The 19,147-nt window shown below is 42.4% G+C and overlaps 1 protein-coding gene across 7 annotated transcripts in view; it reads right to left on the bottom strand.

The window, feature by feature from the left end:
- Positions 1-19,147, bottom strand: part of ENOX2 (ecto-NOX disulfide-thiol exchanger 2) — a 325,754-nt gene that overhangs the window by 114,555 nt on the left and 192,052 nt on the right. For 5 of the 7 annotated variants that reach the window (XM_074208135.1, XM_074208139.1, XM_074208137.1 and 2 more), the window contains one exon: positions 16,286-16,432. In XM_074208135.1, coding sequence (XP_074064236.1) covers positions 16,286-16,432 — 147 coding nt within the window. Of the gene's footprint in view, positions 1-13,916; positions 15,008-16,285; positions 16,433-16,981; positions 17,005-19,147 lie in introns of those variants that run through there. The other 2 variants (XM_074208144.1, XM_074208141.1) reach the window with 2 other exon arrangements.

Below are 19,147 nucleotides of genomic sequence, written 5' to 3' on the forward strand. Positions count from 1 at the left end.
TCTAGAATACATTCTTTAAGAATCTGTGAGCACTAAGAAAGGGAAAAAATTATTGCTCTGAGCCAGCATGGATTTATGAAGAACAAGTCATGCCAGACAAAGCTCATTTCCTTTTTGAAAGGGCTGCTAGACTGCAAGATTGTAAGAATGTCATACATATAGTAGACCTGGATACTAGCAAGGCTTATGACAACATCTTTCATATCCTTGTAGAAAAGATAGAAAGATGTGGACTGGATGATAGTATGTTAAACGAATTTGGAATTGAATGACTGGACCCAAAGAGAGGTGTCAGGCTAACATGGAAGGAGGGCCCTCTTGTACTTACAGAGTTATCTCCTTGCCACCCTATATGTTTTACATTTTGTCAATTATTTGAATACAGATAAATGAGATTGTAATCAAATTTACAGATGTATGACAGATGTATGACAGAACCAAGTTCCGAAAGAATCTCGGTAGGCTAGCATAATGGATCACATCTAAACAGATTAAAATTGAACACTGACAAATGTAAAGCCCAAGTCCAGGAGTGAAGCAGTTCAGAGAGCTTAATTACCAAACTACCCCTTAGAGGATGAATTTCTTAAGCAACAGCAACTTTCTAAGAGTAGTTATCAAACTGTAACAGGGGTTGCAAACTATATCAATGAAAGAAGTATCCACAACAGTGAAATCACAGATTGATGAAGTATATAAATCTACACCTTCATTTGGAGAAAATTCATTGTATAAGAACAAAAGATGGGGTAGGTTGTGTACTTCATCCCTAGTGGCAGACACCCCATTCAGTGTCTACATCTCTGGTTGGTTTTATATAGGGTTTAGAGAAAACCAGAAGTAACTCCTGATTATGCTAAGTTACTTGGAAAGGCAGAAGTCAGTGTGGGAAATGTGATGGGCAACTGGGAAGGAATAAAATGATTGCTGTTCTGCAACAAGAGCCCAACTGAAATCAGATGAGTAGCAGACTCAGTCAGCCTTTGTATCTGACTTCTTCCAGTGGCATTCAGAGAGAAAAGAATAGGAGTGAAGAATGTCTAGGACCAGTAGCTAAGAGATTTAAGGGTAGCGGATAGTGGATAGTCCATTCATTCATAAGCTTGAAACTATGATGAGGGGAGAGTGAGGCTAGAGCAAAGAATTTGAGAGGAGCCACAGGTTGAAGTGAAGGGTGAAGGATAGATCTAGGAGGACTGAGATAGAGGGAAAGATGAAATGATAAAGTTGAAGAGGAATTCAGATTTCAGAGTATCACCAAGGTAATGGTCAGATAGAAGGCACAGCCATCTTTTGAATGGCTGAAGAGTGAAGATAAAAGTCATGAGAATTGATGAAATCTGTGAACTAGGACATCTGGATGTTCTGAGGGCATCACAATGACAGGTCAATGTGATGGAGAAGAAGGGAAGGAGAGGAAGCCTGACTTGTCTGGATTCCTGCTTTGTGCTGCAAGGGTAAGTCAGTGAATGGAGCCTTAGATGCAAACTAGGGTGGTTAGTGGGAGAAAAGGCCTTTAGCTTTCTCTTCCTCATCATCTTCCTAACATGGCTATAAATTGATAGAGAAAAGTAGATTGGCCCAAGGTTAATCAGTGGATATACTCTTGGAGTCCCATGAACGGTTCCTCTGAAGACTATGGAACTCTGGTTAATCAGTCCGTTTCCTGTTTCAGTGCTAAACTAGCCACAATCAAGACTTTATGACACCACAGTCTAATATCAGAATAAGACTTGGAATAATGCAAGTGACACCACTTGCTGGGGGATGCTGTAGAGCAATTTGTTAATTGGGCCAGGGTTCTCAAGTCTGGATGGTTGGTATTTCCACAACGAAGCATGGATAAGTCTGATAAACTCTGACTCGATAATTTTCAAAGGGGCCATTCATAGTCTGTCTGACTAGTTATTTGGAGCAAGGGATTCTATAGGAATTCTACAACACTATTTCACCTGAAGTGGGGTGCTCTCCAAGGTTGCATCTTTCACCCAGCTACTGAGAGAGAGAACCAATCAGATGCTTTGGATCACTAGGGGGCTGTAACTTGACCACTGCAATTTCATTTGTACTGCTCCCAAGTGTGTGATCACCAGCCCCTTCGCTCAGCTGTGTTCAACTAATCAAGTTTCTCAGTGGATTTGGATCCACCTTCCAGGCAGATAGTCTGGGCAAGGGGTGGCAGAAGCAGGGAAGAGAATTGATTGCCCAATATCTCACAGCAAATCAGTGGCAGGGCTGGGAGGAAATTCTGATTTATTAGCAAGAGTGGCTAGTTTTGAATAAGATGAACTCTGAAGCACAAAGCACTGGGTATGTGTCCAAAGGAACTGCTTCCTAGGTATCTTGGGATGAAGAATACTGCACTGCAGTAAATGAATTTTCACCTTTGGGGGGGCAGATTGCTAGCACAATTGAGCTTAAGATTTCCTGGGACAGACACACAAAAACTTCTGCAAGTTCTTACAAAAACCTTCCAAATCAAAGCTTAATTGCTCAAAATTTTAGTTACTTCAACTGAGTTCTTCTTGGAATATGGAAGCATGGTTCCCTTTGGGTTTGCAATGAACCAGTGGATTGTGTACTTTGAAAATCATCATCACCACTGGCAATCAAACCTATCTTTCTCCAAGTGCCCCCCATTAACAGAGAAGCCAACTGTATTACAACTAAGCTGAACAGCAAAAAAAAAAAATCCTTCAGAAAAAGAAGTATAGATGTAGCAAAGAGCTGGGCCAATGCAGCCAATGACAGCTTGGCCTCTGCTCTCTGGAAGCAAGTTTTCATAGTCTCTTGGCACCATAACAATTGGGGCCACAGCCTCAGATCAACCAATTTACAGATAGGTAAGCATTGTGCTGTATCTGAATAAGTTTTCTCATCATTGGCTGCCTTTCCTTCCAGTGAGGTGACCCCTTTTTTTTTGGAGAGCACTAAGCAGAGCCCCAATCCACAGAGAACCACTGGTGAAGCACAGAAGATAGGGGAGAATGAGGCAGGCATAAAACTATTTACAGAGGGGTAGGTAACAATATTCTTTATCTGAGCTAGGACAGGAGCATCCACAGTCATTTAATTCATGCCCTTACACTCTCTTCCTCTTGACCTTTCCTGCAGCTGTAAGACTTTCTGGTGTCACCTGCTGAGTTATAGCAGAATAGTGGAAAGATCAGTGAACTCATAGTGAGAAGACCTGGAATGAAGTCCCCAGCCTGTGTGATCTTGGAAAAGTCACCTAATCTCTATAGGCCTCAGTTTCCTTAGCTTCTAAAAAGGAGGGGATTTGGACTTTAGATTTGGAATCAGTCTGATTACTCCTTAAGCATTCCATGACCCATTCATTCTCAAGCCATACTGTTCAAATTGCCACAAAACCAGTTCCAATTCTATAGTTCTTTAAGGCTGGCAATGGACTTCAGTCACAAGAACTGAAATGCTGTCGAGGAGGAAACTGAGACTCAGAGAGGGGAAGTAACTTGTCCAAGGTTGCCCAGCTAGTCAATGCTAGAGAAAGGTCTCCTGATCCTAAGTCCATTGCTCTTTCCACTCTATTCTGCTTTAAGAAGGTGGGCTTCCTTGACAAATTCCCCTTGAGATCCTTAAATGATGGGTGAGAGTAAGGGAGGAGGCAGAATGAGGAGAAAAGACCAGAACTGAGATTCAACTATCAGACAAATAAGTAATAATAGCTAGCAGTCTCACAAAACCCAGGTAAGGAATGGAAATGTCTTCTCTAACCATGTTTCCCTAGCACAGAAGCCGAGCTCCAATTCCATAGTGATGTCTGCTATTATTAAGTTAATGCCACATAATAAATGAAAGCAGCTCCGTCTAAATATGCAGAGGTTAAAGCTCTCTGGGTTCTGGTAACATCCAAAAAGTTAATAACAGAGAGATGCACATTGTCTATCACACTGCCATGAAATGGGTTTAGCTGGAAGAATTAACAATAGATGGAAAAGTGCAGGCTTACTGGGTTTTGACCCCAGTCCTTCGCCTAGAAGGAAGTGACCTGGACCAATTAGTTCCTCTCTCCCCATCAGTTTCCAGGCACATTAGGAAGATAATGACAGATAGGGAGATAATCCTCTCTTTCGCTCAGCACACACACAAGAGAGCTGAAAGAGCAGGGACCAGTGCATATTAAATAAATCTACACTGGGTGCTGGGTGGGCTGATGGGGAGGGAGGAGAAGGGAGCAGAGGAAAGGAAAGGGACTGATAATTTAATCCTGAGAACAGAAAAAGGAATAAGAGGCTCAGTGTGAGAGATGAGTGGGGTTTTGGAGAGCATCAAGTCCAAAGCCTGTCCTGTTGCACACAGGAAAGAGGGAGCGACTTTGGGCTCACATGTGAAGCCAGTAACCCAACAAGGCTTAGGGTCCAGAGGCATGAGAGCAAAGGTCTGGAAACACAGGTTCTCAGGCCAGCTCTTATCTTTTAAGAGGCCAAAAGGTTAGGTGCCAAGTCTCTGTGACTTTCCCAAGTCCCTCCCCCAATGTTCCCAGAGAATGAAAAGGGAAAAAAAGAAACAACCCACTCTGAGAGCTGTATTTTTGAAAAAGGGTCTTAATCTTCAGAAACACTTGCACATGCAAAAGAAAACCCTCCCCACAGCATGCTGCTAGATAATGTCTAATTAACAAAGCCAGTGTTTACTGAATTAATTTTAAAAGTTACAATACCAAACCCTGCCTGCTTCATAATTTTGTAAAGTATTTTACTTCCTCCTCTCTGTTTGGCCTGCAACATGAAGCCAATTAATACCTGGGAACATTTCTCAGCAAAGGGTCATTCATCATTACTGCAGGTCAGGGACATTGCCACAATCCCAATCCCTCCTGCACAAAACTGCCCCAGTTTAATATCCACAGGATCTCCTCAGTGCACGGATTTTAACAACCCATGAGAAAGGAGACAGGTCAGTTCTGCATCAAGATCAACATTAACTTCTCTTGCAAATACAATACAACCAGGACAGATGTTGGAAGAATTCTAAGAGATGTTCCCTACTTCTAAATAAATGAAGGCAAGGTGGGATTGATTTAGGATGATAGAATTTGGAGGTGAAAGGGAATTTAGAGACAGTCTAGTCCAATGGCCTTGTCTGATAGAGGAGAAAACTAGGGAGGGAAAAGTGACTTGCCCAGGCTCACACAGGAGCAAAAGTCAGTCTTGGGAGGCCAACTCAAAGCCTCTGGACTATTACTCTGCCTTACTTTCCATTAACCCTCACTAATTCTTTCAAGTACAGACCACTCATTCCAACTAAAGACCTGAAAATAGAAGGATGTGGTTAAAGTTCTTCTTTACAAAAAGAGAATCATTAAGAAACAAGAATCCTTTGTCTGATGCCGTGGTGCCTGTCCTCCCAGGCTCCTGCCTCAGTGGCCCCTGCCTAATGTGGAAGGTCTCATTATTAGTATTTGGGGTTCTCTTTCTTCTTGGCAGTCTCCCTATCTTTGGCTGTGCTGCTCTGAGTGTGCTGTGGGTGGAGAAGCAGGCTGAATTCTTTTGAGTGGAGATAAAGAACAATGCCGGGATTTGGTCACCGAGAGACCTTGGCATTGCTTTACTGCTAGATGTTTGACATGGCTGCAAATCTGGCCACTAAATGTGTAAGGTATTCCTGAGCTGCAAGCAGTCCAGTTTAAATGCCATCAGCATTGATTAAACAACTACCATATGACAGGCAATGTGCTAAGAGCTAGGGAGAGGATTAACAAAAAGAAATTCTAAAGACCATTCTGCTAGACTGTAAACTCCAAGAAGGCAAGGACTGTCTTCATAGCCGCTTGTGTCATACAGCATACTGTTCTTCCCATAGAATAACTAAAGTAATAAACAGATTACTTGTCTACAAAGAGGTGCTATTAGGATCTTTCCAGAGTCCTTCCTTTAAATAGGCTAAATGTTCCTTTGAGGATTTAACTGATTGCCTTTGACAAAGTGGATAGAGCCCTGAATCTAGAGTTAGGAACATCTGAATGCAGGAGAGTAAGAGCAATGCAGAGAAGTTGTGACAAGAACTCTGAAATCTCTGGGGTTGGAGTGGTGATTCCACTGCTGAAATGAAATATTTGCCTCCTATCATCAACACTGGCACAAAGACCAGAGGAGGCGGGATGAGATTGGGAATGGAAGAGAATGACATCTGGACAGATGCTAAGTTATACATATGCCACACATAAGGCCAGAAATGCAGTTTGGAGTAGGCTGTGGAGGTTAGGCCAAGATTGAGAGTTGGGAAGCAATGGGGAGCCCATGAAGGTTGTTTTTCATTTGGGAATGATATGTTCAGACATGTGCATTTGGAAAAAAGGTGAAAGGGCAGTAGGGAAACCAATTAGGAAGGCCTGACAGAGGCTTCATCTAAATTGCTTGTGGTAGTGCAGAAGAAGAGGTTGACACAACTGTTTTGTGACTGTACCACTGATAGGTCCCAAGGATCAATGAGAGCTAATAGGTGTGATAGGATAAGATGACTCCAAGGTTTAAGCCAGAGTGAATTGGAGGAGGCTGATATCCTCAGGAAAAAACAGAGAAGTTAATGGGGGGGGGAGGAAAAGGATTTTTTTTTAGGTTTTTGCAAGGCAAACGGGGTTAAGTGGCTTGCCCAAGGCCACACAGCTAGGTCATTATTAAGTGTTTGAGACCAGATTTGAACCCAGGTACTCCTGACTCCAGGGCCGGTGCTTTATCCACTGTGCCACCTAGCTGCTCCAGGGGAAAAGATCTTGAAAAAAATATTTTATTTATTTATTTTTTCAACTACATGCAAATATAGCTTCCAAAAATCATTTTTGTAAGGTTTTCAGTTTCATGTTTTTCTCACTTTCCTCCCCCTCCCCTGCCAGAAAGCAATCTAATATGGGTTATACATGTATAATTATGTTAAACATATATCCATGTTGATCATGTTGTAATAGAAGAATCAAATCAAAAAAGAGAAAAAAACCATGAGAGGAAAAATACATAAAAGTGGGAAGGGTTTTGTGAGGGGCAGTGAGTAAAAAATGACTGGTTTTCAATGTGTTTAGTAGTCTAAGGCACTGACTCAATTGGAAAAAGAGCCCCACAGCCCCATATTGACTTTGAAAAATCACAAATTAACACTATCTATGTTGTTTTGTATTTGTATTTATTTTGTGAACTATTTCCCAATGACCTTTAATCTGGCTTGAACTCTAATCTTGCTGGCTGTGATTCTGATCCCTCTTGTTTGAGGTGTTGAGAGTCATCCACATAGGAATATTTTGGAGGTAGTTGGATATGGAAAGTGGAATTTGGGACGGCAGCTAGGTGGCTCAGTGAATAGAGCACTGGCTCTGGAGTCAGGAGGACCTGAGTTCAAATCCAGCCTTAGACACTTAATAATTACTAGTGGTGTGACTTTGGGCAAGTCACTTAACCCAATTACCTTAAATAAATAAAAAGAAAAAGAAAGTGCAATTTGGGAGAGAAGTTGGGGCAGGGAGGGGATGGCAATGGAGAGCTGCAATGGCACAGTGAAAAGAGCACACTAGATTTAGTCAGTGAACACAGGTTCAAATCCTTTCTGGGCCTCAAATTCCTATTAGAGAATAAGTTATAAAAGAGTTGTAGGGGTTAGATTAGCTGACCTCAGAGGTCTCTTCCAACTCCTGATTTAGATTTCTCCCTGTGCCATTTTAAGTCAAGTCACTTCCCCTTCCTGAGTCTCAGTTTTTCCATCTGTAAAATGTCCTTCTTTGCTTCAAATCAATTATTCTATTTGGGAGTAATCTTTTCATAGCTATCATACCATGAAAGACCAGAAAATGGTCTCTGGACAGATGGCCCTGAAGCAACAAAGAACCACTTTGAAAGTAAGCAACTGTTTGAGAGAAAAAAGAAATGCATCAATAAACAAAGAAATCTAGATTGTCTGTCTCAGGTCTCATGTCACAGAGCAGGTAGCACCCAAACACAAAGGATAATAACATCTCCCAGTCTCCCAGTCAAGTCTCCATAGGTCTGATGCTGGCCAAAAAAGACTCTGAAGGTGACCCTGGTCCCATGCTACCCAGAAGGGAATTGGAACTTGCTAGACCCCTGCTCACATCATCTGGGATGCATTAGTCAATGGTGTTCAGCCTCTCTGTGTCCTAGATCAGTGTAATTAGGGAAGGGAATGAGAAAGGCTAAATTAGAAAATTACTTGCAAAGAAAATTACTCGGCAAAGACCCTGTGTTTACAGGAGCTGGTGTCAACATCAGTAGCTGAAAACAGAAAGTCACTCTAAATGGGGGCCTTTTAGACCTTATTGTAGGGTTTGGTGCTCAGTGTAATAGCTGGTGTTTCATACTGGGGGAGATGAATGGCTGCCTGGGTCTCTTCTCCTGATGCAATGGAAGCCCTGATAATTTCTCTCCCCTGGGACAAAAGACACTCACATCAAGGGGTCTACCCCTCGTTTTGGGGGAAGGGGACTAGAGAAAGTGTCAATTCTTCTGCTTGGCATTCAAGACTCTGAACAATTTTTTACCACTTTACCTTTTTACACCCACAAAGCACTCTGTTCTAAACCTACTGGACTCCATTCTACCCCTCAAACATATCCCACACTCTCTCACATCCATACCTTTAACTGTGCCCTCTATTCCATTCTTCACTCACTAATTTCCTGTCCACCCTTTAAAGACCACCTTGATTGCTGTCTACCCCCTTTGAGAAGCTGAACGTTTTTCCCTCATAGCTTTCACCCCCATAGCACTTGCCCTATATACAATGTTATGTAGTATAGTGTTCTGTGTTTGCATTTCACTCTGTCCTAGGAAGGTGACTTTCATGAGGACAGGGATCTTATTTAAACTTTGCATTCTCTCTGGGGCACAAGGTTATCTTCCAATGGTCTATACGTATTCACAAATCCAATGCTCTTGACCTCTCTTCAGCATTTGACACCGTTTGTCACCCCCTTCTCCCAGACACCCTCTTGTCCCTTGGATCATGAACAACAGCTTCAGTACCTTATTATCTCTCCTGATTATATCACCAGCTCTCACGGTTTCAGCTGTGACTTCTATGGAAGCCACTCTGAGATATAGCTCCATCTCTTAGGATTTGGGATGGAATCCCATTTATTATCTTGTGTGATCTTAGACAAGTCACTTTTCCTTCTGTGAAGTTCTGTTTCCTCACTTTTATGGTTCCTCTGCAGCTCTAAAGCTTACAAATTGATAGAATCAATGGAGAGATAGAGGTTGTGGGAGAAGAGTCAACTGTAAAATCCATGTCTAATGCTCTGCTGTTGAAAGTAGTAAATGTCCCTGGACTCTGCTATAATCCCCTGTCTCTCTGTCACTTTAGTTCTCAGTAGGAGACCCTTGACAAACCCTGTCACAAAGCACTTAAGATTCACTAAAATGACATGAAATTCAGTAAAACTGCTGCCTCTGCACCATGGAAGAGGGACTGAAGAAGCATCTCCATTGTTTCTATTTCATTCACCTCTAAGTGCAGAATGACACAGACCAGGCCCTGGCTAGGCTTGAAACCAATTGAAATGGAATGGCTTCTACTGAAAGGCTGTGCTTCATCAACTCAGAAAGCATCCCATGGTTATGCATGATAGATGTAAAGAAGCAACCATCTCACCGTCCCTCTTCTTCTCCCACAGTGGACATGATGGACCTCAGACAGTACCATGCTCCAACCCATCTGGATCACATGGTTTTCAGCACTGTGAACTCTGCTCACAGCTCCTCATTTACCTTTTCTGTCCAGGCCATCCTCCAAGTCCCAGTTTGAATGCTGCTTCCCTTTAAGGATATTCCTTGAGCCACCCCCCCCCACTCCAAATGGGTGTAATCCCTCCATTCACCGAACACTTTATATCTCTTACATTGTACAAAAATGCTATTATAGAACGTAAAACATGGTATAAAGCTTGTTGTATAACTGCTATGTGAAAGTCTTCCTCCAGTGTCTCACCACAGAGCAGAAGCTATGCTGGGCTCCTGTGAGTTGGAATAGACTGTAAAAGATAGTGTACAGAACTATGTCCAGGATAGAGAACCAAATAACTGTCATCTCTATAGTTCTGGCTACCAGATCTCTCAACACAGCCAGAGATTTCATGAGCTTCTGTGGCAACTATACTACATGCAAAAGCCACTAAAACCATTAGATTTTTTTCAGACAAAATGCTCTCTGACCACAATTCCCCCATTTTGTATTGTGAAAGTGACCATTTCAACCTAAGTGTAAGGTGGGACTTTCTGACCCTAGCAAATGTCATTTGATTAGATTGAGTCTCACTGGATTCTAATGCTAGTTTCCATATGCTCAACAAGGGATGGGTCCCAACTTGAGTCTGATTTCTAAGGTTCAATATCCTCAATAGAGTCGGCCAATGGTGTTGAACCAACTAGGAAATGGGCCACTAAATTATGGTACAGAAGGATTTCTGTGGGCAGACTGACTTAGAAAAACCACACATTAATTGTTTTTATTGATTTTATATATATTTCCTAACTACATTTTAATCTGACTACTAGAGTCACATTTGACACCTCCACAGTACAGCACTGTCTGAGGGTTTAGGAAGGTGTTAGAGGACCACTGCACACTCCTCTCCTCTGTACCTCTAACATTTCTAAAGATGAAAAAGTTCAGTACATTTGGAACCAATTCCAGAGAGAAGGAAGCCCAGGATGTTTTAGTGGTAATGGGGAGTGGGGGTGGGAAAGGGACATCCTTTCAATCCATTCTCAATTCTCTAGAATTTATAATCAGATAAGAACATCACCAGCAAAACAAAAATGGGCTCGGACTATTAGGCTATTTTTACTTTAATTCAAGCAAAAAGAGCAATGTGCCCCTCTACCTTTGTGAGAGTAAAAAACTCCACTGATCATTCCAGAATATTCTCCTCTACAGCCCAAAGTGATGGCCTTCTCTCTTTAGAAACATTTGATGCCATTCATTTTTCTCTTGGTTTTCTTTTGGACCTCCTGTTTTTTTTTTGTTTTGCAAGGCAATGGGGTTAAGTGACTTGCCCAAGCTCACACAGCTAGGTAATTACTAAGTGTCTAAGGTTGGATTTGAACTCAGGTCCTCCTGACTTCAGGGCTGGTGCTCTACCCACTGCACCACCTAGCTGCTCCTATGCTATTCATTTTTAGAATCCCCAGGATTTCAGAAATGAACTCCAGGCTGGGGAAATTCCCACAAGCCACTGGGTTAGGAGGGAACACTGGTAAAGTTTTCAGTTTTACTGCCTATTACAACCCACAGTCTAGGGGAGAGGAGATCCCAGCCTCAGGAAGGGAAAGAAGTAGACAGCTAGTAGACACATTGAGAAGGAAGTACTCTTAGAACTTGGGGAAGGAATAGGATAGAGGGAGAGAAAAAGAGAAGACAAAAAAAAAGCACCATCCTGAGACCATTTCATCTTGGGGGCTTAGATTATGACAACTAGTGGTGGAGGCCTTTGAGAAGCTACTCAAAACCAGAGACTACAGAAAGCTCTTAACAGACACAACAGATAGCATGTATATAAAGCTTTCTGGTTTGCAAAGCAATCTATAAATATAATCTCATTTAATCTCCACTATGCTGGAAAATAGGTATTATTATCTCCACTTCACAGCTGAGGCAGACAGAAGTGAAGTGACTTGCCCAGGGTCACATAGCTAGTAGCTATCTGAAGCACAAATTGACCTCAGGCTTTTTTTGACTCCAGGCCCAGCACTCTAACCATTGTACAACCTAACTGCCTCTTTAGAGTTGGGCAAGAACTGGATGCTACTTTTCCTCAAGTGAAATCTTCTGTCCTTGTTTCTCCCAGGACTAGTTGGCAAGAAAACCTACCCATTTCCATCCACACAAACTCCCCAGGAGAAACTAGAAGAGGAAAGAATAAATGAAACCTTATTCATTGGAGCCTCCTTTAAAATTGGCTATCAACTGGCTAAGACCAAGGTTTCCCTTTGTATTCTCCACAAAGAAAATGTGAGTTAATAATGAGAACAAACCTGAGAGGGCCCTAATTGAACCAGTAAGGGGCCTTATTTAACCTCTTTAACAGAACTTTTAAAGGAAGGTAGCACATTCATTATCTGAATGCAAATGAATTTTGCTAATTACAAGTTCATCAGACCCCTAGTTAAAATCCCATATCTCCTTAGTCTTGGTAGCTGGAGTCCCTCAATATCCCAGTAAGTAATCAAACTTAAAACTACTCCATAATTCAGATGCCTTCCAGGCTCGGGGGTCTATTTATAATTTCAGAAATTTTACTATAACGTAAGCTACCCTTTTCCATCTAGAACTCAGCTGTCTGGGGCCCTCTTCCATCTGGTTTGCCCCTGAGAACCAAGGAAACATTAGCAAAAAATGGCTGCCAAAATGCTTGGTCACTTTATTAGGAGGAAGGACCTTAAGGCCATCACTATAAGATTATAAACTAAACAAGTTCATTTTTCAGCTTCTAAGCATGGAGGCCCCCCCATCCCCTCACCCTGCCAGGCGCAAGAAATAAGGGAGCAAAATCAGCCAGAGACACCCAACTGAGAGCTAGGAAAAAGCCAGCCACCAACAGTGCTTTCTTGTCCAGGAGAACAGTTGTATGTCCTTTCCTGGGCCCTGAGGATTGATGTGAAAGTTTGTTGGAGTACCGTAATTTTTTTCATAATGATGACCCTCTAACTCATCAAGAAAAGATTTAACTATGCCCAACATAATTCTGTTGAAGAAGGTTATGAAGAAACTAATATATTTTAGAAGAATTTCTATCCAAAATAATAAAAAAAAGAACAGAAATTGTTTTGGTGCTTAAAGCAGCAAAATCTCATCCATATTGAAAAACCTGGTTATGCAGAATGACTCATTCTCCCCAAGGGTCCCAGGGAAGCACAGTTTGACTTAAATTTGGTTTTCCAAGCTCAGAATTGAGCAGGGCTTTGATTTGGTTCTCTAAGGATTACACAGAAACATCCATCTGCCTGAGAAGCCCTATCACTCCTCAACAGCAGCTCCCATCTCTCTCCCTCCCTCTGTTTTTCTCCCCCATCCAAGATTTTCATCCTTGCCACCCCATCTATCTCTGTTCTTTCAGCCCATGACTCCTGCTTTGGCCTCATTTCCCGGAGTGCCCTTCAGTCCTGGTTCCCAAGTAGACCAGTTCAAATATTTTCTCTCCTCTGTACAGTGAGTTCCTTACCCACTGCTCTTGTTTTCTGTTCAGTTGTTTTTCAGTTGTGTCTAGTTCTCTGTGAACCCATTTGGGGTTTTTCTTGGCAAAGATACTAGAGTGATGGGCCATTTTCTTCTCCAGCTCATTTTTAGCAGAAAAGGAAACTGAGCCAAACAGAGTGAAGTGACTTGCCCTGGCTTATGCTTTTATTATTCTCTGATTGATTCCATCACAGCAGCTATTTCCAACTTTCCCTTCTCAACCCTTTATACTATCCCTACCACTTCTGTCCAATGAGGCCATCTCAGGTTCCCTCTTCTCTAAACCTTAAAATTCTCTTATATCATGCTATATTTTTTGCTGTCTTGTTTGCATCTGGCTCTGAAGGAGAGGTGCTCCTTCTTCTTGCCAGGGTTAACCTCTCTATTGGTGGCCTAGGATCCATCCCTTCCTGTCTCTTCCAGATCTTGCCTCTTTCCCGTAAGCACACATTTTTTCATTATCAAAAATCCTTCAAGTGACTCTATGATCCTCCCATTATCCTCTGTCTCTTCACCTTATTGCAACCAGATCTTAGAAAAAAGTCATTTCTACGTGTCTTCCTCTCCATCTGCTCATTACTCCTTAATTCTTTGCCATCTGACTTCCAACCTAACCAGTTTGGCTGAATTTCCTTTCAAAGAAACACCAAAGCTCTTAGCTGCAAAATCAAATGGCTGTTTCTCAGCCTCCATCCTCCATTGTTTTTACCACTACTTACCATGCCTTCCTCCAGGGCCAGTCTTTCTCCTTACTGTTCACTCCTAGTGCTCCTGTTTGAATCTCATTTTCCTTTGGTATGTTATCATTTAGCTTCTTTGGCCCAAGGTTCTACCCTGGGTCATGCCATCCTGTCCTCTCTTGTCCTGTTTCTGTCTGTCTCTGTCTCTGTCTCTCTCCCCAAGCTCCTTCTCCAAGATTTTTTCTGTTCACATGGATTTAGTCATCATCTCTACAAAGATGACTCACAAATCTTACATCTAAGCCTTAATCTCTCTCCCAAACACCCAACCCACATCTGACAATATCACCATTCCCATACTGAAGGCTATTTGCTGGACATTTCTAGAACTTTTTCAAACTTAATTAACATTGTTTAAAAAGAGATTTACTATCTTACTTCAACTTACTCCCTTCTTCAAATCCCCCTATATCTGTTGGTAAAACAATACTCTTAGGCATCGTATTTGCAACATTGGAATCATCCATCAGTCTTCTCCCTCTCTCTTATTCTGCTATAGCCAATCAACTGCCAGTTCCTAAAATTTCTACTTCCATATCTCTCAAATTTGTTACTCTCCCTTCACAGATGAAACAATGACCATAATTCTATCTAAGGTATTTCATATACTGAAAACTATCTATTTTTCTCTGATTTGTCAGCAGTGAAGTAGAGCAAACTTGTCCAAATCATGTAATACCAAATGATAGGGCCTTCTTTGTGAGAACTTGGTTACTCCCCCTCTTTTCTTGCCTCATGGCCCCTATGCTTCTACACTTTCCTTCCTCCACTTCATTCACTACACAGGTCTGACCAGTCAACCCCCTGCTCAAAAAGCTATAGTGGCTTGGTCCTATTTCCAGGGTGAAGTACAAACTGCTTAGGTTATAGTTGAAACCCTCCAAAAGTTGACTTTCAAGCTCCCTTTCCATGCATTCCCTCTTCCTTCCCTCCATGGAGTCTATGTACTCCAAGGCATTTTCCAGACTGCCTCTCTCTGCCCACCTTACTTCTGCATCAGAGAAGCCTGAGATTCCTTCAAGGTTTTGCTCAAGAACCTCTTCCTCTGGGAAGACTTTGCTGACTTGGAGGCTATCAGTATCCTCTCCTTCCTCAAATTCCCCCCTATTTATTTGGGTACATCTTGGATCCCTCCCCTTCTCCCCCACGCTGAATTCCTTGAAGGTGCTGATTGTCTTGTTTTCTCTCTGTTTCCTTGCTCCCTAGAACAGTAGCTTGCACCTAATAGGTGCTCAGGAAATGTTCAGTTGATAGAACATTTGCTGAATTTAAAGCCTGAAACAAGGATACACAGAGAGCCTTTTCTGGAACATGGGGAATGCAGGTCATCTTATTTGCTCTGTCTGCCTGCCAGGGCCACAGACTTAGTGTGCACAAACACTATGTGTTTAGCTAGGGTTGGCATGACAAGGAGGTGATGAAGACTTTGGACCTGAAGAACACCAGAGGGAGGTCCAAAGCCTTGGGTTTGAGGCTGTGGGGACAGGAAAGGGGTCACTCCCCCACTCTGGGTCCCCCTACCCAAGAAGCCATTGGGAGGGGCGAATGAATGAAAGGTTGCCATATACTGCAGCCAAAGCTAGAGTTCGATTCTATCCAAGGCAGTTTATGCACTGAAAACTATTTATCTTTCTCTGGTTTGACAGCAGTGGAAGAAAGCAGAGAAAACTCACACAAATCACAGTGGAAGAGTTCAAAATAGGGCAAAATGATGGTGACACCAAAGGAGAGAACATTCTTTGTGAGAACTTGGCTAACAAGAGCTAGTGATGAAGATCCCCTGATCATGCAGAGTGCCACCAGCTAGGTGGGACCCCTGTGGGAACCTGGGCAAATCATACCTCCTCTGTAAAATGAAGGGCTTGGGCTGGGGGATCCACAAGACCCCATCCCAGGCTTAGATCTGTGAGCCTGAGATTCTCCTTTGGGCAGAAACATCCCAAGCACAGCTGACACACTATCACAGGGAGCTTGGAGGAATGGAAAGGCTGACTCTTGAGGCAGGAGCCCTGAGTTCTTGTCTTTGGCTCTAGAACTGAGAACCTTAAAGGTCAATCTAGTCCAATTTTCTTATTTTACCAAGAAGAGAACTGAAGTTCAGAGAGACTGAATACCAAGGTCACCGTGCCAAGAAGGGGCAAAGCAGGGATTCAAATCTAGAAGCCATTGTTCTTTCTACTATTTCAGGGTGTTCCACATCTGGAACATGGGGAATGTGGGTCATCTTATTTGCTCTGTCTGCCTGCCAGGGCCACAAGCTCAGTGTGCACAAGCACTTCCTGGCTAGCTAGGGTTGGCATGACAAGGCAGTGACGGAGCACAAGGTGGCACGCTTCTACCTCACTCACCTGCGATTTCATTTGTTCGTTTTCGTTTCTTGCTCGTCTCGTCTTCATTCTCAACCTGAACTTCTGATAGCAATGGACTGTCAGTAGTGCTGCAAAACTGCAGTGGCTCTTGGCTGATGGTTGGGTCAAAAGGCAGCTGGTTCAGTCCTAAAGAGGAGGGAAAAAAAAACCCTGCTAGAGACGATGTTAAGGGTGCCACACTTGGCTCCCGACCAAAGGGGATATACAGGAGGTAGGGGGAGGAGGGGGACAAGTTTGAGAAAAGGAAGCTCCTGCTGGCCTCTGTAACCTGACAAGCCCGAGATGGGTGCCCTTTACTAGATAGTACATAAGGAATAAATCCTTGGGATTCTGTCTTCTCAATCTTTAACCCCAGTCATCATCAGTTGCCCCCCAAGGGGGACAAGGATAAGAATCCTGGCCTGGAAGTCAGGAAACCTAAATTTGAGTTCCAGCTTTGAAAGAACACCTCTTAAGAGGACTGGAGACTAAGCCACACAAGGAAGGATTGCTTGAAAGAACTGAGGATGGTTTGCTGGAAGAAGAGAAGACAATATGGAGGGAAGGAAAAGGGGTAAAACATGGAAAAGCCAGATTATTGAGGGGCTTAAGTATAACATAAGCAGTTTGTTCTTTATCCTGGAAATAGGACAAAGTCACTATAGCTTTTTTGAGCAAGGGATTGAATGGTCAGACCTGAGCAGAGGATGAACTGGAAGGAGGAGAGAGTAGAAGCAGAGGGACCAATTAGGTGGCTACTTCAGTAGTTTAGGCAATTGGTGATGATTTGAGCAATATGGAAGTAGAATTTCTGACTGGAGGGTGGCGGTGGCAGGGAGACATGATAAATGGTTTCAAGGATCTTAAGAAGTCTCATAGGAAAGAAGGGTTACCTTTGTTCTTGTTGGTTCCAAAGCACAGAATTGGGAACAATAAGTGAAAGTTACAAAGAAGTTATATCAGTTTGCTATAATAAAGAACTTAACAATGAGAGCTATTCCTAAAATGGAATGGGCAGCCCAATCAGGTAGTGAGCTCTCCATCACTGGAGATCTTTGAGTGGATGCTGGCTGTCCACTTGTCAGCAGTGTTGGAGAAGGTATTCTCATTCATGGATGGCTTAGCCTAGATGTCTCCTGTGGTCCTTTCCAACTCTGAGATACTTTAATTCTTTGCCTCAAATGTGTAGCCTTGGGAAAATGACTTCCCTTTTCCAAGCCTTGTTTCCTCCTTTGTTGAAGTAGTATCCATACTCTTTACCTCATACAAAAGTGCTCTCCAAAGAGGAATAGTGGTTAATTCAAGGGGAGCCTTTTCAGAGGCTGGAATACTAGCGGGTCTGGACTAGGTTTGAGAGTTTTTAAAATTTCTAGGACTTCAGACAATACCAAAAGCATGAATACCTTCATCTTTGGATGCCTCACATTCTCTCTATGTAAGCCAGCATGAGTAGGAGCTTTTAAAAAAATCAGGACTGCATCAAATGCATTAGAGATGGATACCATATATCCCAGAAGTCCCCTTTTCTTTTCTACCTCATTTCTCCCCATCCTCCACTCTAGTCCCATCAGAAGGAGCACCTGGAATTTTAAATTTTTCAATTAAAAGTTCATAAAACACAGACTCAAAAGCTTTGCAACAGTCCAAAGACAGTTCATCTCCTATAAGCCTTTTATTTACTAGTTTGCTAATCCAAGCAGAAAGGAAATCAGTTGGCCCAATGTGGCTTATTTGTTAACCCTCAGTTGTCCTCATACCTTGCTCTTCTACTCCATCCCTATTCTCTAAGGCTGTGTTGGGAAAAGCTAAAACGAGCCTAAGGGTTCAGGTAGCTAGAAGCCAGCTAGGTTCTTGGAAGCTGAATATTGAGTGTCTAATAAAGTTTTTTGCAGTTTCCTTTTAATGAAAACATATCCCCAGGCTTATTTTCTCTGCCCAGGGAATAGACTATTTCTCCAGCCCTCAGATTCAGTTTGGCACAAATTACATGAAAAAAAAGGCCTTCTGGGATATGTTTAAATGTTTTTCCCTTGAACCAAGGGAAAGATGGAAACTTGTCACTTTTGTGGAAGTCAGCTATCATTGCATATTAACCCTCCCCACTAAATTCAACAGACATTTCCAAACTCCAGGGATAGTGGAAGAAAGAATATTCTCACAATAATTCTTGGAGGCATTAATCACAGTTATTATTCCCATTTTGTGTGAGGAAGTTAAGGTTTATGGGACTTATCCAGTGATCACAAAGTCACTAAGTGTCACAGACCCAGATCTTTCTGAACTAACTCTAGCCCCTTGGCTCTGATCTCATGCTACCTTTCAAGAGACCTAGAGACATTATGTGACTTGTCCATGCTCTCACAGCTAATAAAATGGCTGAGAGTATCTTCCTGATTCTGGGCACTGCCTCCCCCCACACCTTTTGCCTCAGATAAACTTACTGTGTATTTTATTAAGCATATTTCTTTTTTTTTCTTATTTCTTTCTGCAGGAGTAGGGGAGAGGAAAGAGATGTTAGTGACTCAAGATCACAAAACTAGTAAGTATCAAATGTCTGAGACTGGCTTTGAATTCAGGTCCTCCTGATTCCAGGGCCAATGCAGTGCTACCTTGTACCCATGAAGCACATTTTTCTTAAGCACTTTGCTTCCCCACAACTTTATGAGATTGATAACAGAAGCAAAGAAGGAAGTGTTGTACTTCCTGGATTTAAATCCAGATTTTCTGATTTTTAAGTCACTGTGAACAGGAAAAATATAAACAAAAGGCCATTGGAAATTCAAGGAGGGACAGATCTTTTCTGGTTGATCACAGTGCAAGGTCAATCGTGTTTGTGTTTGTGTGTGTGTGTGTGTGTGTGTG

The sequence above is a fragment of the Macrotis lagotis genome, chromosome X, assembly GCF_037893015.1.
Source record: "Macrotis lagotis isolate mMagLag1 chromosome X, bilby.v1.9.chrom.fasta, whole genome shotgun sequence".
Taxonomy (NCBI): Eukaryota; Metazoa; Chordata; class Mammalia; order Peramelemorphia; family Peramelidae; genus Macrotis; species Macrotis lagotis.